General features: G+C 56.8%; 1 protein-coding gene across 2 annotated transcripts; it reads right to left on the reverse strand.

Annotated features, from left to right (window-relative positions):
- Nucleotides 1-1100: 1100 nt before the first annotated feature.
- Nucleotides 1101-23760, reverse strand: LOC111151683 (junction plakoglobin). Of its 2 annotated transcripts, none has more exons than XM_022509819.1 (15): nt 23588-23760; nt 13283-13495; nt 11461-11720; nt 11002-11240; nt 10093-10294; nt 9136-9280; nt 8891-8994; nt 7417-7755; nt 6089-6244; nt 5774-5893; nt 3426-3576; nt 3194-3315; nt 2670-2709; nt 2246-2411; nt 1101-1933 (listed from the first exon to the last, which is right to left on the reverse strand). In XM_022509819.1, exons 2-14 carry the CDS (start codon nt 13485-13487, stop codon nt 2260-2262), a joined length of 2235 nt encoding a protein of 744 aa, XP_022365527.1. In that variant the 5' UTR covers nt 13488-13495; nt 23588-23760; the 3' UTR covers nt 1101-1933; nt 2246-2259. The 2 variants fall into 2 exon arrangements, with proteins under 2 accessions (XP_022365527.1, XP_022365528.1); XM_022509820.1 differs by lacking the exon at nt 23588-23760 and adding an exon at nt 23504-23549.
- Nucleotides 23761-24685: the final 925 nt, after the last annotated feature.

Raw genomic sequence — 24685 nt, forward strand, 5'->3', positions numbered from 1 at the left:
GTGAGAAATAAATGCCTGACGTTCAAGCCCCCAGCCTTTGGCATTCGGTTACAGCAGCCCAAGGAGAAGACCCCCCGAACACAGAGTGCAGAGGAAGGGCTTTGCTGAAAATCCTTGTGATTCTGAGAACTCTGTCCTGTCCCCTCTCCTTGGCAGAGTTCGGCTTAGCACCTGGCACCCCTTGCCTGCACACCACACCTGCCTCTCCACTGGGCTCCCTGCGCCTGTCCCCACCCACCTGTGCCAGTGCCAGAAATCCTGGCACTCCCTGGCCTCCCTGCACGGCCTGACCTCAGGCAGGTGAGGAAATGACACAGTGGTGGGCCTACAGGTGCCCCAGGTCCTCAGACTTGGCAGGCGCCTTGCAGCTGGCCCTCCCTGGGAAGGGGGATGGGAGATGTGCGTGGGGGAACCGTCACGTAAGCAGGCAGTCCCGACAACGGGGTTGGGGAAATGATGGCGTGCACAGGGCATTATGGAACAGAGAAGGGCCACCAGCTTGGCCTGGCTGGGAGCAGTGGGAGGTCACGGAACGTGTTCCCAGAGGGAGGTCTAGCAGGGGAAGGCATCCTGCACAAAGATCAGGAGGCAAGAGCCGGCAAGGAGGATGCTGGCTGAGGGGACAGGAGGGAGGGGCAGGGGCTGGGGTGGCCCACCCCAGACCACAAAGGGGCCTGGATGCCAAGCCATAGGCCACAGGGAAAGTTCCACCCAAAAGAAATCCAGCACGTGTATGCTAAGGCTGGGCGGGGCAGGACTGGAGGCTGAGGCCAGCCAGGAGGTCACCCCTTGGACAGACACACGAGACCTGGGGTCCCTGAAGGGGGGACTCATGCCCAGCCATCTCTTCAGCCCTCCCACCCCCTAAGGTTCCAAGGTGCCAAGCTGGAGGCCTCTTGAGTGTGTGTGAATTGAATTAAAGCTACTCCAGATCCTTAACCGCTCTTTCTCCTTGACTCCCCTCTCTGTGTCCCTGCGGCACACAGGTAGCCAGGAGTGCACGTGGGGCCCAGCCAAAGAGGTACCAGGCTGCTCGGGGAGCCCCCAAATCCCCATCCCACCCCTACCAACCCCCCTCTCCCTGTACAGCCTCCATTAGATCTGTGTGTTAGTTTTATTTTCTTTGCTTTGGTCTATACAAAAAAACCAATAACCAAAAACATAAAGCGAGAATAATAAAACTCTCTGCTGGGACCTCCCCCAGCCCCCAACACCCATGTGTGGGAGGTGGTGGTGGGTTTGAAACAGGAAGGGGAAGAGAAAGCCCCCCCACCGCACACCAGAGGGGTCAGCCAAGAGCACTTCTCAGGAGTCAGCTAGGGCAGCTGTGGGTGGGAAGGGGCGTGAGGGAAACACCCCCAGGGCTCCCGGGAAGGGGCCGAAGCCAGCTGAGCATCCTGGAGAGAGGTGCAGCAGTGCCCCGGAGTGGGGGGACTCACTCTCTGCATCTCTGTCCCATCTCCGTGGTCCGTCCCTGAACTTTTCCAAATAAGCTTTGGATTCTGGGCTTTGGGCCTTGAACCTGGGTCCTGGACACCCCAGGGGATCAGAACAGCTGGTAGGTTGGAGTTCGGTGAGACAGTCAGGCCCAAAGAAGGAACCAAAGCACTGTGTGACCAGGCCCCGCTGGAGTCAGGTTACCCGGGGTGGGGCTGGGGGTGGGGGGTGACTGCTGGGGGAGGGAAGAGCGTGGGTGATTGAGTCTAAAGCTTTAGTGCCAGGGCCACAGAGGTGGGGAGGGGGGTGTTGGGCCCTAGACCCACAGCCCAAGACAGAAAAGCAGGAGCAGATCACCATCCCAAGAAAGACCCTACAGAGGACCTCTGGAGGCGTGGGGTTCGGCGAGAAGTCGCGGCCCTGCTCCCTGGGGCTCAGGCACTTTTCTGTCCGCCCCTTCGCCTGCACAGAGAGCCTCTCAGATGAGGAATCGCACCTGGGGGGGGGGCAACACAGAGGGGTCAGGGCAGGCCTGAAACACCTAGGATCTTGTCACCCAGCCACTACCCACAGGAGGGACAGAACTCCCTGCCCCCAGCAAGATAAGGGACCAAGGCAGGCCAAGGCACAACCCTTCCTTGGGGGAAGCTCAATAGCAAAAGGCCCCACACTCGATCCCTGCCAAAAAGAGCCAGGGTTTCAGAGGAAACATGACAGGCCTCTGTGAGAAGGTTCTAGAGGGCAGGAAAAGCATGTCTCGACAGCCCACGGGCATGAGGGAGGGCTGCGAAGCGGGAAGGCGCCATACCGGAGTGGGGCCCGCTAGGCCAGCACGTGGTCCCCCGCGGGGTAGGGGGGCCTCAGGCCGTCGCTGTAGGTGTCGATGGGATAGTCCGGGTCTATCTCCATGTGCATATCCAGGGGGTCCAGGGGCACGTCGCTTGAGTACATGGGGCGGTAGGTGGCATCCATGTCTGGGGAAGAGAAGGCAAGGGGACCTTCTACAGTCTGTAGACCACCCTGCTGGACAACCCTCAGTCCATCTCCAGTGGGCCTGACCCCTCTCCAACCTCCCATATCAGGGGGCCTAGACAGAAGTGTGTGTGGACACTACACAGAAGCTGCCGTGGATCCTTTGGCCTTGGAGACACAGTGCCTCCTGTCGCTCACATCCACAGAGAACCCACACCTCAGGCTCCTGGTGGTCCCCGAGGAACTCTGCACACACTTACCATCTGCGTAGGGTTCATTGATGGGGATCATGCTCTGGGCCTAAGGAAAGAGACAGGGAAACATTGGGGGAGGGGAGAAGGGTGGACAACGTAGGCTCTGGGCTGGGGGGTGGGCAGCTAGAGACGGTGCTAGAAAAGGGGCCAGGGAAAAGCAAAGACCCCTCGAAAGAAGAGAAGATGAAACAGGGTTACACAGTGCCCCAAGGGACTCCTCTCCTCGGGCATCCCCCCCTAGGGTGGAAGGGCCCACCATTCATGCTTGGGGAAACCCACAGAACTAGAACAGCCCTGGGGACAGCAGTGCATGGGACAACATGAGAGCAGGTACCAGGGGCTCGCCCACCCCTCAGAAACAGATAGTTTGCCCTACTACTCCCATCTGCTAGAAATTGTCATCAAAGATCCAATTATAAAATAAAAATCTATGAAGTTGATAGTGTAGTAGGAGCCCCCTTAAAATCGCTGTCCTTGAGCAATGCGCGACTTGCACAACCATATGTTGCAGTCCAGGCCACGATACTCACAGCCTCCCAGGCAGCTGGGTCATGCTTGAAGAGGGAGTTGGTGAGCTCTACAGACACACGCTTACGGTAATCTGGGTTCTTGTCCTCAGAGATGCGGAACAGGACAGCAGCAGCGTAGGTGGCTGAGCAGAGAAGAAAGGAAAAACCAGTTCGGGTGCCTGCCTCCACCCTGGCTGGAGGACCAAGACCCAGCCCTCCTCTGCCACCCCCTCACCCAGAGCACGCCCCTCACCGGTGCCCTCGTTGCGGGAGTGCAGGAGCTCCATGAGTGGAGCCGAGGCCCCCTCAGCATCAATGGCGTCAGCTGCTTCCTTGTCCTGGGCTAGTTCACACAGGACCCCAGCGGCCACACGCTGGATGTTCTCCACTGATGAGTACAGGAGCTGGGGAGAGGGTGCATGGGGTGGGGAAGGGGTGCAGGTGGGTGAGGTCTAAGGTGGGTGGGCAGCCAGTCTCCCAACCCTGTCCATCTCCACTCTTTTCTGAATTTTTTTTTTTAAGATTTTATTTATTTATTTGACAGAGTTAAGACACAGTGAGAGAGGGAACACAAGCAGGGGGAGTGGGAGGGAGAAGCAGGCTTCCCACTGAGCAGGGAGCCCAAGGCGGGGCTCGATCCCAGGACCCTGGGATCATGACCTGAGCCGAAGGCAGACGCTTAACGACTGAGCCACCCAGGTGCACCCCCCCTTTTTCTGGATTTAACACAAGCTCCTACTAGAAGGTGTGGAAAAGTCTAAGAGAAGTATAAAGAAACAGGAAAGAAAATCAGCCATAATTCCCCACCCTCTGTTAATACACCGATATATTTACATCAGGTTTTTTTTTTAAATCATAATCCTGTTTTATTTATATATATTTCTTTTTTTCTTTTTTTCTTTTAAGATTTTATTTATTTGACAGAGAGGGAGACAGCTAAAGAGGGAACACAAGCAGGGGAGTAGGAGTAGGAGAAGCGGCCTACCCGCTGAGCAGGGAGCCCGATGCGGGGCTCGATCCCAGGACCCTGAGATCACGACCTGAGCCAAAGGCAGATGCTTAACGACTGAACCACCCAGGTGGCCCTATATATATAAATTTTGATTCCTGCTTTTTTTTTTTTTTTTTTTTTAGCATTTTCTTTTTAAAGGTTTTATTTTGGGGTGCCTTGGGTGGCTTAGGCGATGGCACTGATGGTATCCCTTACTCTGAACTCTAGTAATTAAAGAGAAAAAATTCCAAAAGCAAAAAATTCTTCAACCTCATTGTATATAGCCATATGATAAAACAAATCATTCTTTTTAACCATTCCCTTATCATTGGCCATTCATTTTGTTTACAATTATTATAAGTAGCATAATGTGATTGCTGGCTGTAGGTATATATTTCTGCCATATTTTAAATAATGTTAAAATGATTTCACAAGAAGAAAATCCCAGGTGAGGGACTCGATCCCAGAACCCTGAGATCATGACCTGAGCTGAAATCACGTGTCAGAGGCTTGACCAACTGAGCCACCCAGGAGCCCCAGACATGAGTATCTCCAAGGTTCTCCATACAGATGGCAGAACTGCCTTCTGGGGAGGGTTGGCCATCTTTTCTCCCTGGCGGGGTCTGGGGCTATCTATTTCATCACATCTTCGCCAGCCCAGGGCGAAGCCCGGAGCACTCCCTTTCCTCCCACTCCAATTTGGTAGTGGAAAATGGAATCTCACTGGGAGCATCAGCTTCATGCCTCTCAACTCCTGGGGTTGAGCACTGCTTGTTATGAGGGACCTAGGGATTGCTTCTGCCTCTGCCTGTCTAACCACTGGGGTCCTGTCTTAGGGAGCTTTTTTATATAAAGGATATTAAACTCTTGCCTATTGTGACACTTGCAAATATTTTCCGAGTGTGCTACTGACTTTTTCATGCGTTTTAGGCTATTTCTGACATATAGATGATTTTTTTTTTAAGATTTTATTTATTTATTTGACAGACAAAGATCACAAGTAGGCAGAGAGGCAGGCAGGGAGAGAGGGGGAAGCAGGCTCCCCGCCAAGCAGAGAGCCCAATGTGGGGCTCGATCCCAGGACCCTGAGACCATGACCTGAGCAGAAGGCAGAGGCCTTAACCCACTGAGCCACCCAGGCACCCCTGACATACAGATGATTTTAATGTTTATGTGGTCGAATCTGGAGGTAATTTTTCTTATTTGTGATCTATTTCCTTGCTTCTTTTTTTTTAATTTATTTTAAGACTTTATTTATTTATTTGAGAAAGACAGAGAAAGCACACAAGCAGGGGAGTGGGAGAAGGAAAAGCAGGCTCCACGATACTTGATTCCAGGACCCCAGGATCATGACCTAAGCCAAAGCCAGACGTTTAACCAACTGAGCCACCCAGGCGTCCCTCTTCCCTTGGTTTTGAGCCTGGAAAGCCTCCATGCAGGGATATGCTAAGTGCTCACTCCTGGTGTGGCCACTTTTTCCACACTCCTCTGAAGACCTCTTGCTGCCTGGCCCAGACCCACCAAACCCACGGCTACTGAGCTCCCCATTTCCGTCAAGGGGGTGAGCAGGGGTTGGAGGGTCCTCTCCTGTCCACTTGCCCCAGACTCACCTGTACAAACAGGGGGATGGTGTTGAGTCGGAAGATCTCCATGCGGTTCATGGGATCCCGGGCGAGGATGTGCAGGGCTCCTGTGCAGCCCTCCACGATCTCCTCCATCCTCACACCGTCCTGCGCAAGAGAAAGCACTGGGATGTGGCAACCGATGGTCCTTGGACCTGGCCACACACCCCCACCACGACAATCCAACAAACCTCACAGGTCCCCGGAGATCACCTCAGTGACAACTTGCCTCCCCGCTTACACACACACGCACGCATACGTTCACCAACAGGACAACCCGACTGCCGCAGAAGGCTGGCTCACCGTGTAGGGCTGCTGTGTGCCTGCAGCCACATGGCGCTGGGCATCCTGGTGAGCCTTGACCAGCAGCTGGACAAGGCGGGGGATAACCGCTGCCTCCTGCAGCGGGGCGTGGTTTGCTGGGCACAGGGCCAGATTCCTGATCAGGCCGATGGTCGCCTGAAAGAACAATGACAATGATAGGGGCATTTCTTGGGCATCTGGAGAATCCCAACTTCCCAGCATCATCTCCCCCTTCCCTTGTCATCTCTGTGCCCCAGGCCAGACACAGACATGCTGGAAGATCTCCAGACCATGAGACCACTCCCAGCCCATGTCCCTTATTCCACTGGATCTGCGGGTTCTCACATCTAATAGCCCCAACTAAAACGATACCCTATTCCAGAACATTCTACCACCCCCATGCCTTGACCCTCACCCTTGTCCCTTCTCTCAACAGTCTCTCTTCCCCCAGACACCTGCTTTTCTGATAAGTCCCAAACCATGATTATCAGGGAGTCCTTGCTATGGTTGACCCCAAAGCTTCCTGCTTTAGTGATACGCACACTGCAGTCAATCCCCAGCAAGGCAGCTCTGGAAAGAAGCCTCTTCTCTGGGGCACCCCATCTCCCAGGGACCACTCTGGCCTCCCAGAGTCCCTCATCTCATCTAACCCTCGAAAAAAGCAGCCAGGAGGGCAGGGACAAAAGTCTTGAGAGATGAGGATGTGAGCACAAGATAGATGGCCTGCCGCGGTCACCTGTCAGTGAGCTGTTAGGTCAAACCCTCCCCCTACCTCCAGCTTGCAGTAGGGACCAACCCCAGGGAGGGACGACATGGTTTGTTTGTTTTTTTCTCCTCACTATGGACTGTTAAAATTCAATGTATAACTCCTTAGACTCACTCTTATTTGTCCTGTCAGACTGTCTAAAATTTCACCAGTGGGAGCCCCGCCAGCTCGCTCATCTCTACCCAGGCAGCCCCCTTCACACCCTTAACTCCCTACAACAGATGCTAACTGCCCCCCCAGAACCCTTTCTATTTGTTGTCTTGTTAGTAACCCCCCTGAATTTTAGCGGGACACATGGCCTTCGGACCAACAACACTTGGCTAGCCTCCCTGTATCTAGACGGTGTGATTAAGACCTGAAGTGTGAGTGGAAGTGATGCGTTCCACGGACCAGCCACACCCCCTGGGAACCTGTTAGAAATGCAGCGTCTCGAGCCCACCCCAGCCTACGGACTCAGGGCCTCTCTGTCACAGCGACCTTGCCTGGACCCATCCAGCATCTAAGCCTGCCCGCAGAGAGCTCCTTCCCCTCGCCCAGCCCCCACCGCGGCCCCCCACGGCACCTTCACCAGCGGCCACTGGTTGGGCTGGTTGAGCAGCTTGACGATGGCCGGGATGCCGTAGTTGAGGCGCACGGAGTTCTGGGCCATCTCAGCCTCAGGGTGGCGGCTGGTGAGGTGGCGCAGGGCGCAGACGGCAGGCTCCGTGATGTCGTCCTTGTCGCCAGCACGCAGGATGGCATGGATGAGAGCCTCCACACCGCTGTTCTGGGTCACCAGCGTCTTGTTCTTGCTGTTGTTGCACGTCAGGTTGGACAGAGTGCCCGTGGCACAGGTGAGGACGTTGACGTCGTCCACGCTCAGCTGGTTCACGAGAATCTTCAGCACGCTCTCCAGGCCCTCCTGTGGGTTGTGGGTGAGACAGCGGAGAGGGAGGGAGATGTCGCACTCCCAGAAGTTCTCCTCACATCTGTCCCACGGGAGCGAGATGGCCTGACAGGGTCTAAAGCCCCCTCAGCTGATAGTCAACGGGCCCTGACCCGTGCCTCGGAGACTTCATCCCTGTGTCGCTGCCGATGACACCCCAGGAGAAGGGGGTACTCGCCCCCTAGGCCACTGCTGCTCAGAGCGGCTGAGGGGCTCACCCACACAGCCACAGCCGGCAGGCCAGCTGTGGACCCTGGCCTGTCTCTAAGTGCCCCTGCCCCTCTGTGTCCTCAAACCCACGCAGGGCGAGGAGGAAAGTGCAGAGGTGGCCACATGCTTCAGGGGCCCAGCTGGCCTGCTCTTCCCAGCCTCTCATCTTTCTGGGCCTTCGTGCTGCCCCCTCAGGGGTCCCCAGGCCAAATCCAGTTTCAGGGACCATCACTGACCCAGGAGCCTCACTCCTCCCAGGGGGAGCCCCAGGGGCCTTGTGGTAGAAGAGGAAGACTTCAGGCTCTGGGATGACACCGCTGAGTCCCAGCTCTCCCATTTACCAGCTGTGACCGAGGGCCATTACATAATTCCCTGGGCCCCTGTTTCTTCACCTGATCGCCTGGGTCCCCTATGCCACCTCTAGCTGTTGAAAGGGGTGAGCAAGCCAAGGTCACAAGTGCCCAGCCGGGTCCAGCATGTGGCCAGGGCTGAATAAATTGCCTGTTGACAGGGGTGTGGGGGCCTCTCCGGAATGGTAGTCGGGCTGGAAGGAGGGATCAGCAGTCTTGTTCTAAAACCACGTTTTTCCTTAAACTGTGTGTTTAGCCACTAGAGCCCCCACGTCTCCTGGTGTATCACTGCTGCTCCTCGCAGGGTCTAGGTTGAAACTGTTTCCCAGGGACCACCTGAACTCAGCTTAGGAACATCAGCCCCTAGAGCCTGAAGCTAAAGGGATGAGGATTTCAGGGTGTTTCCAGCCTCAGCCACAACACACAAGATTTTGGGCCACAGGCTCCCCACGGCTCCTAAGGGCAGAGTCCCAGATAGGAGCCGGTGCGAGGCAAGATGGGAGGATGAGCTGGCTGGGGAGGTGGGCCCGGGCCCAAACACCCCCCCTCACCTGTTTGGTGGCCACATCCGAGAGGTTGCGCAGGGTCCAGAGGCAGTTCTGCACAAGGCGGGGGCTGTTGCTTGTCAGATGTTTGCCCAAGGCCTGCATCCCACCTGGGGCAAGGGACAGGAACACGTCAGTCACAGGGAACACGGCTCACCAAGACTGGCTGCTGGACAAGTTGTTCCCCTCCGCCCCCCGCCGCTATCCCGGCCCTCCTGGCCACACAGGCCACCCTCGCAGGCCACACTCACCAGCCTCCACAATGGCAGGCTTATTGCTGGGACACACAGACAGCACCTTGAGCACACGGCTGGTGGTCCAGAGCAGCTTCTCATAACTGTAGTTACGCATGATCTGCACGAGGGCCTGGGGTCCTCCGTTGGCCAGGATAATGAGCTTAGGGGGAGACAGTGGAGAGTGAGTGGGAGACAGACAGGAAACAGGACAAGGAACAAGGAAAGGAGAGGGTGCGACAGAGCTGTCACTACTGAACTTCGGCGAAAACCTGAATCGCTTCTGTGACTACTAAAAATGCCAAAAAGTTTGAAAAAAGGGTAATACACAATGCTGACAAGGATAAAGTCAAACTGTATTAACAGACACCACCACCAACAACAACGTTGGAAGTAATACAATCCTTCCGGAAGGCGTTTGGCGATCTGGGTAAAAGCCCACAAATATTAAAAACCCGCAGCCTCACTGATAAAAAAATTGTCCACTCTTTGGGAAAAGCCATGTGCCCAAAGCTGCTCATTACAGCACTGTTCATAAAGGCAGAAAATCCAGAGCAATCTAAATGCCCTCCCTAAGAAGAAGGTCTGGGGGCCCCACTTCATGAAAAGCTATTTGCCACAACAGAGGGTGATTTTAAGGATGGGGGGGGGGGATTAAAAATACGCAGAAAACAGATGCAACGTTGTACATTTGCCATGGCTACAACCAGGTACAAATGAGCCCACGAGATGGCCTTGGCCTTTCTGGAAGCACATGGAGATAGCAGTGGTCGCGTGAGGACGGTGACTTTTTTTCCTTTTCCTTATCCTCAAAATATTCAGTTCTATGATGAAAGATGTCCAGCTGCGTATACTTATATTTAACCGGAAAAGGGTAAGGACTCAGGGCCAGAAGTTGCTGCTGGGCAGAAGTTGGTGCCCTGGGGGACTGTGAGGCGGGGCTAGGGGCGGGGCTAGGGGCGGGGCGCAGCGCACCTTGCTCTCCTGGTTGCCATAAGCCAGCAGCTGCAGGCAGTCCGTAGTGATGGCCAGGAACTTGGGGTTGTTCTTGTTGAGCAGGGGCACCATCTTCTGCAGCCCGTCGGCCAGGCGTACCGCCATCTTGGCGCCCTCCTGGTATAGCAGCAGGTTGTGCAGCGTGGTGATGGCGTAGAACAGGACCGACTCCACGGGGGAGCTGGGATAATGAGCAAGGGGTTAACGTGAGTCGGGTCCCAAGGGACTTGGCGTGAATGTGGGCTACCTCCCCGATGAAGCCTTCCCCATACCTACACCCCTGTGGAAACAGCCCTTGACTTAAAATCTCATCGTCCCTTGAGCCCCGCCCCACCCTTAGCGATTTCCCCACTGGGACCATGACTCCTCCTCCTCCTGGGCTCCTAGCCCAGGGCTGGGCACACAGTAGGTCTACTACCACATGGGAGGCCATGTGCTACAGAGGTCCTGGGAGGGAGGGGGTCAGTCTCCAATCTCAAGGAACTCACAGCCTGGAATGGACATAAGGAGGAAGACCAAGGGACCTTGCAAGGCTGGGAAAAATATGGAAGGCAAAGAACTCTCTCTGCTGTTCCCTCTGCCCTGGATACTCTTCCTTTCATTGACAAGGGCCAAACCCCGCTTGTCTGTCAACACCCTGCTGTTAGCGTGCACAGCTGCTCAGAGCTCTGAGCAGTGTTGGGCAGACCGCTCTTGAACCTATACCATATCCTGGGAACTAATGTGCTCGTTCCTTATGTGCCCATCTCCCCTGCTCGGCTGTGAGTTGCTGAGCTCCAGGACTGGGCACAGGGTTGCACCTGGCACACAGTAGGTCCTCAATAAATGTTGTATGGAAGCCCAAGGGAGGGGAGGCCCGGGGATCCCACAGTAGGTAGGGGTGGGTACCTGAGCATGCGGACCAGGGCAGGGATGCCACCTGACTTGAAGATGGCAAGCAGCCCCTCACGGTGGTGGGAGAGGTTGTGCAGGATGCTGGTGGTGCAGCGGGCCGTGTCCAGGTCACTGGTGTTCTGCATGGTGCGTACCACGGCTGCTACCAGCTGGGGCGAGCCCATCAGCGCCCGCCGTGACGCCTCTTTCTTGGATAGCTGGTTCACAATCATGGCTGCCTTGGTCACTACCACCTGAGCGGGAGGGGAGGGATGGGAAAAAGTGAGCAGATGGGCTGGGCCAGCTGTCACGGAGAGATGGAGAGGCCCAGCGGCCCCCTCCACAACGTTCAGAGGGACCCAGCTCAGACTCTCCCCTCCCTGCTGATGGGGCCCGTGATAAGGCCATTCCCCGCAGACCCCTGACCTCTCCACTCTCTGTCCCGCCCCCGCCCCAGCCAGGCCCCTCACGGACCGGGTCCTCATCGTTGAGCAGTTTGGTGAGTTCAGGCAGGGCCCGGGTGGCCAGCTCGGCGTCGTCCTGGTAGTTGATGAGATGTACAATGGCTGACTTGAGCAGCTGGGACGGCTCGGCCAGTCGCTGCAGGTTGGTGCTCTGGCCCTCCACCTGGGTGGCCAGCAGCAGCGAGCTGTCTTCCCCTGTCACCCCAGGACACATGGCCTCCCGCACTCGCTTGGCTCTGGCCGTCGTGGACATCTGGTACTCCAGATCACCTGGGGGGTGAGCCATGGGCAGGGACTGAGCCATACAAGGTACATTGTGGGGGAACACTGGGGAGCAGGGCAGGCCTTGTAGACAGGCCACCTGTGTCCTTGGGACTGACCCTGACCAAGGCCCCAGTTACACCCCTCACGTGGTTCTGCCACTAACTGGGGCGGTTAAGTCAGCCGTAAAATGGGGTGCCACCTGGTCTGCCCATCATAGAGAATTCTTAGGGGAATTATATACTAGTTGTAAATCCCTCCGAAAAAAAAAACCTGTTCATGAATGTTACTATTCACAGGAATATTTAACATCTTTTGAGTACTCACTATGTGCTTAGCAGTGAATTAAAAGCTTTTCTTATATTTTCTCATTTATCTCGTAATACCCCTACGAGATAAGTACTATTATCAGCTCCATTTTACACACAGGGAAACTGAGGCACAGAAGAGCTTCTAGGAGCTCAAGCTGGGGTCTGAACTCAGCCTGACTCCAGAGCCGAAACCCCAACCCTATACCCCTCCCTTAACAATCAGGATGGGGTAGCAGGAGACAACCTAGGTCTCCTTTCAACCCTGAAATCTCATGATTCTAATTACGTCCTCATCATCTCCAAAAGAGGCAAGTCTCCCATTACAGAGGCAAGCAAAGAGAGGCCCAGAGGGCCACCCAGTATCATACGGATCAGAGGGAAAGGTGGGAGTGTGGGTTTCAGAAAGCCGAGGAGGCTTCTCAGCTCAGACTCCGGGTTCCACCACCTGGGTGAGTCCAGGAGTCCTACAAGTAGGTGCCCAAGCTTCCCAGGCAGCCCTGCCCTGGGCAAGTGTCCAGATGCCCTGGGGAAGAGGCAGACATTCCACCCTCCAATTATTCAGGAAGGAGGAGATACCCACAGAGCTTTCCCACCTGAATGCTGTACTTTGAGCTATTAACACAATGGCTGGCCCCCACCCACTGTCAGGAAGGAGAGTCCTGGGCACTGAGACTGAGCTCCACAGGGCTTCCACCTGTCCCAGCCCACCCCGCACCTGTCCTAGCACCCACAGCTCAATGTTTGGGGCCCTGGAGGCAACCGTAGACAGCAGTCCTAGGGCCCACATACTCCTCTCCCCCAGAGAGGCCAGCACCCCAGCCAGAAGCCCCAGGCCCGGGAGCCAGCAGCTGGGTCGTCTTGCCACCACCTAGCCTCAGCCTACCTGCAGGTCTCCTCCTACCCTCAATGGGAGCCCTACCTCCCCATCAAACTTGAGGCTCCTAGAGCAAAAGCACCACCTTCCCCGACAGACCAGGGGTCCCCTGAGGACAATAGGGATGCCTCGAGGGCCAGGACCATGCCTTCAGACTGGCAGGAAAGGTCTTTACTTCCCCCACCCTACTAGAGGTTCAGGGAAGAGGAATCTACCTCCCTCTCAGATGGGGGAACCCCAAAGTAGCTGTGCCTCCTCCCTCAGACAGGAGCCCCCAACCAAGTCTGCCTCCTTCTGCTGCGCCCTCCCTCCAGGGCCCAGGCTGTTTTTCTGCTGAAGTATTTCTGTGGAATAGTTTCCATGCAAGAGTCCCTGGTGATCCTGACCTTGGCTCTGGGGCACCGGGGTGTAGGTGGTGGTCTTCTTGAGCGTGTACTGGCGCCCGCAAGCCTCATCCTCTTCCATGATGCCCTTGCTACTGACCGAGGGCACACAGGTGTTGGCACCCGAGTGGATGCCAGAGTCATAGGTGTATGTCTGCTGCCACTCAGTCACCTTGATGGGTTGTTCGATCAGGTTCATCACTTCCATGGCGGCTGCTGGGGACACAGGAATGGCAGGAAATCAGCTGGCTCCAGGGAGGCATCCCATGACCTGGTGTAGCCCGCAGCTCCAGCCCATCCTCAGGCCCAGGACGGACTGCCCACAATGGGATACCCAAGGGTGAGTCCTGGGCTTAGATCTCTAACCTCCAGCCCAGGGTGGGGTAAGCCCCACGGGCAGTGGGGCAGCAAAGAGCCAGAGGCCCCAACCCAGCCCTGAGCTCGCTCACCTCGCTGTCCCCGCCCAACACTCGCAGAGCAAAAGATACACAGGGCCTCCAGCAGCTTCTGGGGTCCCGCAGACCCACCCCCGTGCACTGGGGCTCCCTGGGAAAGTCTCTGATGAGGTACCTACACCCCAAGCATTGAACAGGAAACTGGGTCGGGCAGTCAGACGGGTTTCTCCGGAGAGCCCTGGAGGCCACTGGGAGCCGTCAAAATCTCCCTTGAGACTCCAGGATCTCAGGACCTTTCCTGAAGATGGGGTGGGATCACAAGTGACCCCAGAGGCCCCAAGTCCTGAGATCCCTGTCTCTCCAGCACCCCAGCTCCTAGAAGCCTTTTCCAGAATTCCGAGCCCCAATGACCATTATCAGCCACACACTACTGGGCCAATTCACCTCTCCGTAGAGCCCAACCCTCATTTGCAAAATGGGATACCACGCCCCTTGCAGGCTCTCGTAGTAGGGCAGATTTGTAAAGGACCCAGCTCAGTGCTGGGCACATCGTAGGCGTTCAGTGTTGGTGACCATGGCCATGCCCGTGGCCGTGCCTGTGCCATGTAGCAACACCACCTCTTCCTCAGGGGGTTTACTCACCTCCTGTCCTCCTAAAACCCAGACTAGAGATAAGGGATAGAGGAGGCCCGGGGGGGTGGGGGTGGTCACTGCTATTCAGGCACACCTCCCTCTCCCTGCAGAAACTTGGGGGCACTTGATTCATGAATTGCTGGGCCCTACTGTGGACCAGGGTAGTGAATTCTCTCCTGGTCTGCTGGGCATCCCTGTCCCAGGAGCTGACCTCCAGAGTCCTGCCCCTGGGAGGAGAGGCACGGGAAGCTATGCTCCGGGGAGGGCCTCTACCCCCCTCCCCCCACTAGAGCATTCTTGAATGCCATCATCCTCACGAGCATGTGCTCCCCCTTTATGGACAAGGGAGCCTGAGGCTCCACCAGGGGAGGGGGCACAGAAAAGAAATGGCAGAGCTGGGACAGGGCAGAGCCGTGACAGACACCCGGGTCTGTGCCCTTTGCACACACAGTGTGGCGTCAGACAGCAGACCCCAGGCCGGTCCACCCACAAAGGTAGACACGACCGCAGCCCCTCACCCTACTGTCCCCTCCTGATGAAGGTCCGGGTGAGGCCCAGCATGGTTCAGCGGGCTCAGCCTGGCCCCGCCCCAGGAACAAAGTCAGCAGGGTCCGCCTTCTCCCAGGGCCACCCTGGTGGGGGGTGGCTTGGGGAGGATGTATGATCCTCAGGCCTCCCTGCCTTTTATGGCAACACGGGCTCCTTCCCTGCCTGCGAGCACACCTGGAACAAGCAGGGGCAGGAGCCAAACCAGCTCCCAGCCACCTCCTTCCTCTCCTCCCTTCACCCCAAGTGACTCAGAGATTCGAGCTGATAAACAGAAGCAGGCCCAGAGCGCCCCAGACAGCAGGCTCCGTGCCACCAGCTGCAACCAGCTGCTTCCCAGGCACCAGCAGCCGCCCCTGGGGAGGAGCCCTGGGCCGTGCCAGTACTGCCGAAGGGAGGTAAAGCTCTAGAAGCTGCACGGATCCAGCCACTACACCAGGCAGAGGGCTGAGCCCACAGCTGGGCCCCGAGCCTTGTCGTCAGATCTGCTAAGGACGAACTGGAAATCTCCAGCCAGGATCAGTAAGAACACCCCATCTGAGCCAGGAAGAGCCCTCCCCAGTGGAGAGCGCCGCCTACCCCCAGGGGCTTCTCAGCCCAGCCAGAGGGGCACAGGCCTCACCCCAAACTTCAGGGCTCACACCTCCTCCTCTTGCCGACCCATAGCCACAGGGATCACTGAGGTCAAGGCTGGCCACAGGAGGGGGATTTTCCCAGCAGGCCCCTCAGCACCCCTGCCAACCCAGGCTTGGAGCCAAGAGAAGCTGAGGGCTGAGGACTGGCAGCTGCCCAGGGAGAGAGAGACGCCACACAGAGGTCAAAGGGTCCACGGGGCGGGGAGGCCACACAGCTGCTTTTACTGTCAAATGAATTTCCCGAGTGCCTCAAAGCCACCTGGGCTGGCACGTGTGGCGCCCAGTTTCCAGTTGAAAAGACAGAGAGACACCACCCTGAGAACAGGGCAGCGCTCTGCTCAGATCAGGGTTCGCCTTGCGGCACACAGGCCTCTAACCCACTCACCGGGGCTGCTCCCCTGGCTCCTGACAGTCAAGGAGAGGGGGCCAGACACCAGTGTCTGAGGGGGCGGCCAGGGTGAGGGAAGCGTGGAGCCCCTTGCCAGCGGGCAGAGAGGCTGGGGAGGCCCAGGCCGCTCACAGGTGGAGGCCAAGCACCAGCTGCGACAACATCAGGAGTCCCAGGCCCTGGCCCTGGTCCCAGCTCAGCCACAAGCTTACTGGTATCCTGAGACGATTCCTTGCCCTCTGTGTGTCATCTACAGGAAGAACAGCCCAGCTGATCTCAGAGGAACAGGGATCTCTAAGACTCAGGCTTCCCAGGACAGACAAGAGAAGGCTAAGGGTGGGCCAGGGGAGACACGGCACACAGTTCAGGAAGGGCACCCCCACACACACCGGAACGCTTCTCCAGGAATGGATCCCAGAGTGAGCTCCTCCTACAGCAGGAAGGCAGGAGTCAGACATCAGGCAGTACTGTGAGGCCGCCCCACCTTTCTCCTCACGGGCTCACAGGAAAAACAAGGGAATTCTCTCACCAAGAAACATAAGTGCTATTTTGGCAGTTCCCACGGTGCAGGGGGCCGCACCCAACTCAGTCTCACCCCTCTCCACCCCGGACCAGAGCAGGCCCTGCCATAGTGCCCCCGGACAGAGCCAGGGTGGAAGTGGGCGAGACAGGCGTGGGCCCTGCTCCCGAGCTCCAGCCACTCAGAGCAGGGCAGAGGCAGACATGGGGCGGGCAGCCTTCCTTTCTGAAGGGTATGGGGAGCCTTTGTTCAGCAGCTTACTCTCCTGCAGGCCTGGGGCCACACAGGCGGGGAAGCCAGCTCCCAGAGCACAGGGTGGGGTGCCAACAGTACCGGGGATAGGAAGAAAAGCCTGGGCCCCGGAGAAGGAGCGCCAAGGAACCTCCCCACGGAGGTGCACACTGGGTGGGAAGGTGCAGGTGAACTTTGGACATACCCTGCGCTCCATTACTGCTTCCTCCCAAGCATGGCCACCCCAGCGGGCTGTCCCTGGGCACCCTAAGTCTGAGTGGGTCCCGGCACAGCGAGGTCCAGTCCTGACATTCGAAGTAACCACCCCCAGCGTGCCGGGCGGGCTCAGTAGGAGGACCAGCAACTCTTGATCCCGGGGTTGTAATTTCTAGCCCCACGCTGGGTGTAGCAATTACTTAGAAATAAAATCTTTTTTAAAAACTAAATAAAAACAAAAACCCTGCCCCCAGAGCTACCTCAGGCCCCTGGCCCCTCCAGCACCGCTGTCAGTGCTTGGCACGGCTGAGCTGGGCAGCACAATGCCAAGGTTCAATGAAACACCTGGAAACACGGACAAGAATGGGCCGCCCGGGAGGCCTGCTGGAAGGAGGCTTAGACACACGGCATGAGGGAGCTTGAAGAGCAGGCAGGGCCCTCCAGAAGTTCCTCGGGCCAGCACCCTGTGGACGCCGATCACCAGCTCCGTGACAGAGGGAAGGGGCTTTGGGCAGAGCAGGAGAGCCTGGGAGTCAGGGGAAGGGATCTGTCAGCCCTGCCGCTCACTGGCTGCATGCCCTCGGGCGAGTCATCCGATTTCCTTAAGCCGTCTGCAAAGTAGAGATGATCCAGCCACTCCTTTCTTCAGACCCCATGTCGTGGATCTCACACAGCCATGACCGTGACCAGGGGAAGCCCTCTTTCAATAGTAAAGGCCCAGGCCATCTTTCTTCTATTAGCCGAGCGCAAACATGGCAGAGGAGGAGCCCAGCAGAGCCAGGCCTGGCAAGGTGGCCAGCAGCCAGCCTGCTTTTTGGGACCCAGGACCAGGGAGGGTGTCTGTCTCCCAGCCCTAAGCCCAATACAATACAATATTGGGGGTGGCGTGTGGCTGGGGAGGAAGAGTTATGTCCAGTCTAGGAGAGGCGACCCAGTGCTGCCCACTGCCCTCTCCTCACTCCCCTCTTCCCAGTCACATGGGCTGCCTCCTGCAGCCAGGGGAGGCCAGGCCAGTTCCCCACATAGCAGTCCCCAGAGAGCAGAAGCTGGGCTGAGCAGGGTCACCAGCCCCCACCCTTCCGGTCTCTGACTTTAGTCCAGATCTGGCCAGTGGTCCCAAGAACTGACTGAAACAGACCCTAGAAAAGTAGAGACAGACATGACTGCTTCCCTCTAGAGCCCTGTCTCCCCCATCAGGCTGAGGCTTCCCAGACAGGCCTCTCCCCTCAGACCAGTGGCTCCAGCAGGAAACATCCCCACAGACTAGAGGTTCCTGGACAGATTTTGTAGTCTCTCCTTTCAGAATGGTCATTCCGAGCAGGCAGAGACAGAAATGGGCACCACCTATGGCCAGGGCCCTGGGGACAGGAGAAGACAGAGGAGCCCATCCTCCTGGATGCTTCCAGAGGAAAACCCTCACTTCCGGTCTGGAGGACAGCCCAAGCTGCTACCCAGGACTGGATGGGGGTGGGGGAGGCTCAGGTCAGTCCGTCCCAGCTGCTGTTTGTTTTCTTCCTTCTGGGCTCCTTCCCAAAGCAAACAAATCAGGGTGGGAAAATGAAGAGGACTTGGAAGAGAGGGAAATTCAAGGCCAGGTGGCGACCCCAAGCACCTCTGGGCTCCCCTGGGAGAGGGCTCCAGCTGGAGCTCTGGTCTCTGCTGGTGACCCTCTGTGGGCAAAAACCCAAACCGGTGGATCACCCCAAACCAGGGCTCCTGAGACTGGAAAAACACTGCAGCCAGCCTCAGGTAACAGCAAAAGGTTGACTTGTGTCAGTGAGGCCCCACACACCAGTGTCCCCAGGGGGCTGGGCAGCCCTGACCCCAGCTGGTATCCCCTCCTTAGAGGGTGGTCCCCCAGGGTTTCATTCTGCAGGGATCTGCCTGACCCTCTCCCAAGAAGTACAGGGAAGAACCAACCTTGAGTTCCCTAATTTGCTGGAGAAAACTAGGATTTGGATAAAGGTTTGGTTAAAACGTTTTATTGTATACAGAGCATGAGATCATCAAGGCAGAGGCTAAGAAACAAGAAAAGAGAGGGGGAAAAAAATGTTAGTGGCAGGATTATGGAGTAAGATTACGGGTTTTTTTTTTTTCTTCTCTTGTAAACTTTTCTAAACTTTCAATAATTTTTTATAATTATCAGATATTACTTTTCCATCAAGAGAGAGGAGAAATCAGAGCCCAACCTCCTCCTCATCCCCAAATAAACATACTGATTGCCCAGCCCATCCCAACTCTGCCTATCCCTCACCCTCCCCAGTGTCCCTACAGTGGAGAGAAGGCAAGGCCTGTGAACCCACATTCTGCAGGTCACAGAGAGCTGAGCTTCTTGTCCTGTGGGCCCCCAAAGGCTGAGGTGCCAGGAGGCTGAGCAAAGGGCTTTCTCTTCAGGCCTGGCCAAGGAAGTTGCTAGAAATTGGGGCAGTCCATGCCCCCAGACCTTCATCAGATTCAACCATGTCCCGGGAGAGAGGCCTCAAAACGTCACTTGCAGGGACACAAAGCTGGGTGACCTGCCCCAGCCACACCTCTCTTTCTCTTTGTAGAAGGTCACTGGGCCGGCCAGCTCATGGATACCTGTCCCTCTTACTGCCAGGACTCTCTTCTCTCAAAAGATACCAGACTGTGACTTTCCCCAGGGACCCCAACAGACCTCAGACTGGCACCAAAGGTACTGAGTCCTGCCTGCACTCTCTCCTGGGCCACAATGGTGCTCCTCCAGCTCTGGCAGAGGCAGAGAGAGCCCCGCTTCCTCCTCTTCAGAGAAGAGTCACCTCTGACCTTCCATCTCTCCCTTTTACTCAGCAACGCAAGATCTCATCTCTGACAGACAGGAAGTCCTTCCTCCTGTCTAGCCGCCATTCTTTCCCTAAGAACATCAGTCCCAGGGGCGCCTGGGTGGCTCAGTGGGTTGGGCCTCTGCCTTCGGCTCAGGTCATGATCTCAGGGTCCTGGGACCGAGCCCCGCATCGGGCTCTCCACTCAGCAGGGAGCCTGCTTACCCCTCTCTCTCTCTCTCTGGCTGCCTCTCTGCCTACTTGTGATCTCTGTCAAATAAATAAATAAAATCTTAAAAAAAAAAAAAAAAAAGAACATCAGTCCCGGTGCCATTGTCCCCAGGGGTGATGGCACCCTCTTTATAGCATCAGTCAGGATTGAGATCGTGGTCTTTTCCTTCTCTGTCACATCAAGTCCCCTCAGCCTTCTCTTCTCCAGGATCAATAATCTCCATGCCCAGGGTCCCCTCTTGACCTCAAGGGATCCAAAAACCCAGTGCTGACAGACTCAGAGCCTGGTGTGCACCCACACAGAGAGAGGCCCCATTTCTCAGGCCCATTCTGGTGTCTGGAACCCAGTGGGCAGAGGCGCCAAAGCCAGGCGGGTCTGAGAGGACTGTGACACCAGCCCCTCCCTCAGGGACCAAGGCTCTGGCTGACCCCACCCCATCCCCTGAAAGGCCCTCCAACTCCCCCCGGCTCCCAGAAAGAGGACAGCCAGCTCTTGGCCCCAGAGCAGCCAGGCAATACTGACTGGCACAATCCTACAGCACCATGGCCCAGTCCTGAATCTCTCATTTCTCTCTTTTCCCCAGAGACCAGGCTCCCCTTGACCTTGGCCCAGCCCCAGCCCCCAGCAAAGCAGGAAGCCCCACTTCCTATACAGGGACAAGCCCAAAGCAGCCAGGATCCGGCCCAGCACAAACCAGGAGGCAGCAGCAGCTTTGACCCCTGCCCTCCTCTCTCCCCCACCAGCCTCCTCCACACATGGCCACAGGCCCTGGCCTTAAGGAGATGGCCCCCTCTCTGGCTGGAGGCTAGGACATGAGTCACCCCCTCCTGACCAACCTGCCCCCACCTTCACTACCCACACAAACCTTCCTGGCTCATTTAGAATTGTCTTCTCCCCAAAGTCCCAAGCAGAGGCTCTCCAAACAGTGGCACGTTCTTCCCAGAGCTGAGGAGGGTTGATACATGGTAAGATGGGCTCTGGGCTTGGAACCAGAGGACCCAAAGGCTAGTCTTGGCAGCTGCTTGGGTCTCACTCTGCAATCTCTGGCACTTGACTTCACTTCCCTGAGTTTCAGTTTCCTCCTTGTCTGCTGAATGGGGTGATGATACCTGCCTCCAGGGACTGTCCTAAGGAATGAGCGAGAACGCGCAAAGAAACCGCTTGTATCTGTAAAGCCCTCCTGTAAAGCATTCTTAATTACCATTTGTCAAGTACTATTGGGCATAAAGTACTATTACTCCCATTTTGCAGAGGTCACTGAGGCTCAGAGAGATGAAGGGACCTCACCGAAGCCACACAGGTAATGAGTGGCAGAGCTGAGACTCAAACCCAGCTCAGGCCACGCCCATTTCACGGTGCTTAGAACTGGCCCCCACAGTCCTTCCACTGACAGTCAATCACCCCATCTCATTCTCAGGAGGCCCCTCTCCGCTACCCCTCAGGGGGACCTGCCCCTCCAGCCTCCAGGAAGGGATCGTTCTACACATTGTTCCTACACATTCACGAAGCCTTGGCCCTGGCAGCCCCAACAAAGGCTCCAGAAGGAATGGGGGTGGGGCAAGGTGGAGAGAGGGTTTCTGTCACCCAAGCTAGTGCTTGATCTAGCAAGAAATGACTCATTGGATCCTACCTTTTCCCCTCCTACCTCCAGCGAGGAGAACCACCAGTTGCCACCAGGAACCTCCTTGCAATACTTCCTCACTATTATCTTTTGATCACAGCCACAACCAGATTAGCTAAACTAATCATTTAACCAATGTAATTACAACGCCTTTCCCTCCTCCACTCTGGCACATGGAAGAGGGAAAACAGGTTATTTTTGCCCAAATTCTGTGACCTTTTGGCTCCCCAGAGGTACACTACCCATTAAAGAAGGATGGGGTTCCCTCCTCCTCCTCCCCCTCCCCCAGGGCACTTCATGGGGATGGGTCTGAACCCCCCCCCCACTCCAACTACAACCTTGAAAGAGGTGCTAGGGTCTTCCCAAATGAGTTAGACCAAGCAGCCCAGATTCCTTCCAATACTCCCTTCACCCCGGGACTGAGGGACAGCTTGGCTCTTCCATTCCCCCAAGGAAGCTGGCATCCAAAATCCTGCAGAAAGATCACGCTTCAGATTTTTAAAAACCAGTGCTGAAAGCCTGGGGATCTCCAGCTCTGCCCAGGGAAGGGGCCCTCAGTAAACTGGGGGGCCCTCATGCCTCTCTCCTGAAACCTTGTCCCCATGCCTGTCCCACTCGCCCCACCCAACTCTCTCAGGAAGGGGAGGCGAGGCTGGGAGACTGACTGCAAAAGCCTCCAGAAGGAATTGTACCTTCAAAATCCAGAAATCAAATGGCAACCAAACCCCAAGCTCCACACTTTTCAGCCTCAAAGACCATCCAGCTATATAACGTGGGGGATGGGGGAGAGTGGAAAAAAGGCCAGAACAATCGCTCCCCCCACCCTCGTTGGTTTGACCGGGCCCTGCCCCACCCCCATTCCTGGGGAGGGGGCAAAGCTTGGGAGAGAGCCACTGGCGCAAGCCTCAAGCGAGGGGGTGTGGTGGTCCCCGGAGGCAGGAAGAGAAGGAAGAAGCTGCTTCCCCTTTGGCCCACGCCCCCCACCCCTGCCCCCACCTCGGGTCCCAGGGGCCCAGCAAACAGGATGGAGGTGGGGGCAGGGAGGACTGGGTCAGAGCGCAGGCACTGGCCCTGGCTCAGCCGTGCCGGCTGGGGGAGGGAGCTTTGCTCCAAGACTGACCCCCTAAGCCTGGGGGAAAATCCTTGGGCAAGGAGGCAGGAAAACCCGCAGAGAAATCTGCGGTGAATACTTCCTCCTAGAAAGTTTGTTTGGGGTGATTTTTTTTCGACAATAAGAGGTTAGTGAAGAAGAGTAGTCCAGTTCCCTGAGGACGCTCTGGTAGCAGCAGCTACTGGAAACTGGGCCAGGGAATTCTCCAACCAGCCACGACCCCTCCGCTCAGACCCCAGTCCGGGCCACGGGCGTCAGACACCAGCTGGCCGCGCAACCCCGGCCCTGCGCCAGTTCCGCTGTCATCCCATCCCTCCTCCGATGGCAGAGCCCTAGCCCGGCACCCACCGGGGCGGAGGGAGGCGCTGCAGGTACTGTACGGACGAGGCGGGGAGCTGGAGGGCCGGGCCTCTGGACTCCGAGTGCTCACCTGCTCCGCAGGTGGGGCCCGCGTCCCTGGGAAAATGTGTGCTCAGCCCCCACGGTTGGGCAAGCCGGGCGCAGACAATAGGGCCCCACCCAAGCCTGGGGGAGTAGAGAGGGAGTGAAAGCGAGGATGACGCGTGAGGTGGGGTGAGGGTGGCCCCAAAGACACCAGTGGCAGCAAGTTTCCCGAACTATACATTACTGACTACAGAGTGAGCCCTGGGACGCAGAGGAGCAAGGCAAAGTCTCCCTCGCAAGAGTCAGAGCGAGAGTCGGGGACGCCGCGTCGGTCGAGCTCCACCGGCCGCAGGTCAGGCGCGACCCCAGAGGCACCTGCCCTCATCCCTCCCTGCCCTTCGCGGATCTCCAGCTCACGAAGCCCCCAGCGCACTCGGCCGGAACCTCGCGCCCCCTGACTCGCCGAGCCCAAGCGCCCCAGCGCGCCCCCTGCCGCCGGTGCAGGGTGGCGCTCTCCCGCTCACTCCCTCACCTGCCCGGAGACCGCGGGGATCGACCTCTCCGCCGCTCGCCGCCCTTCCCTCGCCCCAGCGATCCCTGCCCCGATCGTCCGCACCTGCTTGTGGAGCCTAGCCGGGCTGGGTGTAGGGGTCGGGCCGGGCTGGGAGCCGGCGCGGGCAGCGAACTGAGCTCGGCGCGCTCGGGCGGCGGCTGCTCCGGGCTCTGGCCAAGGCAGCAACTCAGTAACCGAACAAAAGGCGAAGGGACCTGACAGCCAAGCCACGCCTCTCGCCCCCTCGAAGCTCCGCCCCTAGGGAAACGCCCACCCGCTGATGAGGGTTCACTGGCTGCCTCCTCTGACAGTCCCGTCGAGGGGTGGAGCCTCGCGCCCAGTCCTCTTCCACCGCCGCCTCTGTTTATCCGCTGGCCATTGGCCCCAGGGACTGCTGGTCGGCTCTGGGGACCGCCTCCAACTTGAGGTTTCATCCTCACTCCGCACCTATTGGCAGATAGAAGGTTACTTCCTCCTGATTGGGCAAGGGATTGTCAGTAAGACTAAGGAAACAACCAATGGGAAGCATGGGGTGTGTCTTGCCCCACCCTAGCTCTGAGCAGGTGAGACTCATTACTCTCCCCTTCCCCCTACCTGTCCAACAGGTGAGTCAGGAGGCGCCATGGGAAAGGACAGACGCCTTCACAGGCCAGCCAACTCAGCGTCAGGCATGATGCTTCTTTGGGCTTATTCACCCTTGTCACAGAGGGATAATAACATATTTGTATAGCACTTCATAGGCTTTTTTTTCTGGGTTGGGATTTTTCCCCCAAAGACAGACTGCTCATGAGATTTCGAATTAGAAGGCCTGGGTTTGGGTTCTGCCACTTAGTATCTACATGATCTCAGCCAGTTACCTCATCTTTCATCCTGTTTCTCTTCATCTGTAAAATGGGTATATTCGCTGTTTCTGTCTCATGGGGGATGCAGGAATAAAATTAAGGTTTCTGAAGTCACTTGGACAACTGCTAAAAGTTAGAATTTAAAGATAGGGAGGGGTTTATTTAATTTTCATGACAATTCTGAAAAAAAATTTAAGACAACAAAATAAGCATCATTTTGACGATGGGGAAGCTGAAATTCAGAGAAGTCACAAAACAACAAAGTAGCATATCCTACACTAGAACCCCTTTCTTCTCATTTCAAGGCCCACCAAACGCA

This window comes from Enhydra lutris, unplaced genomic scaffold (genome assembly GCF_002288905.1).
Source record: "Enhydra lutris kenyoni isolate GAN:26980312 unplaced genomic scaffold, ASM228890v2 scaffoldscaffold26, whole genome shotgun sequence".
NCBI lineage: Eukaryota > Metazoa > Chordata > Mammalia > Carnivora > Mustelidae > Enhydra > Enhydra lutris.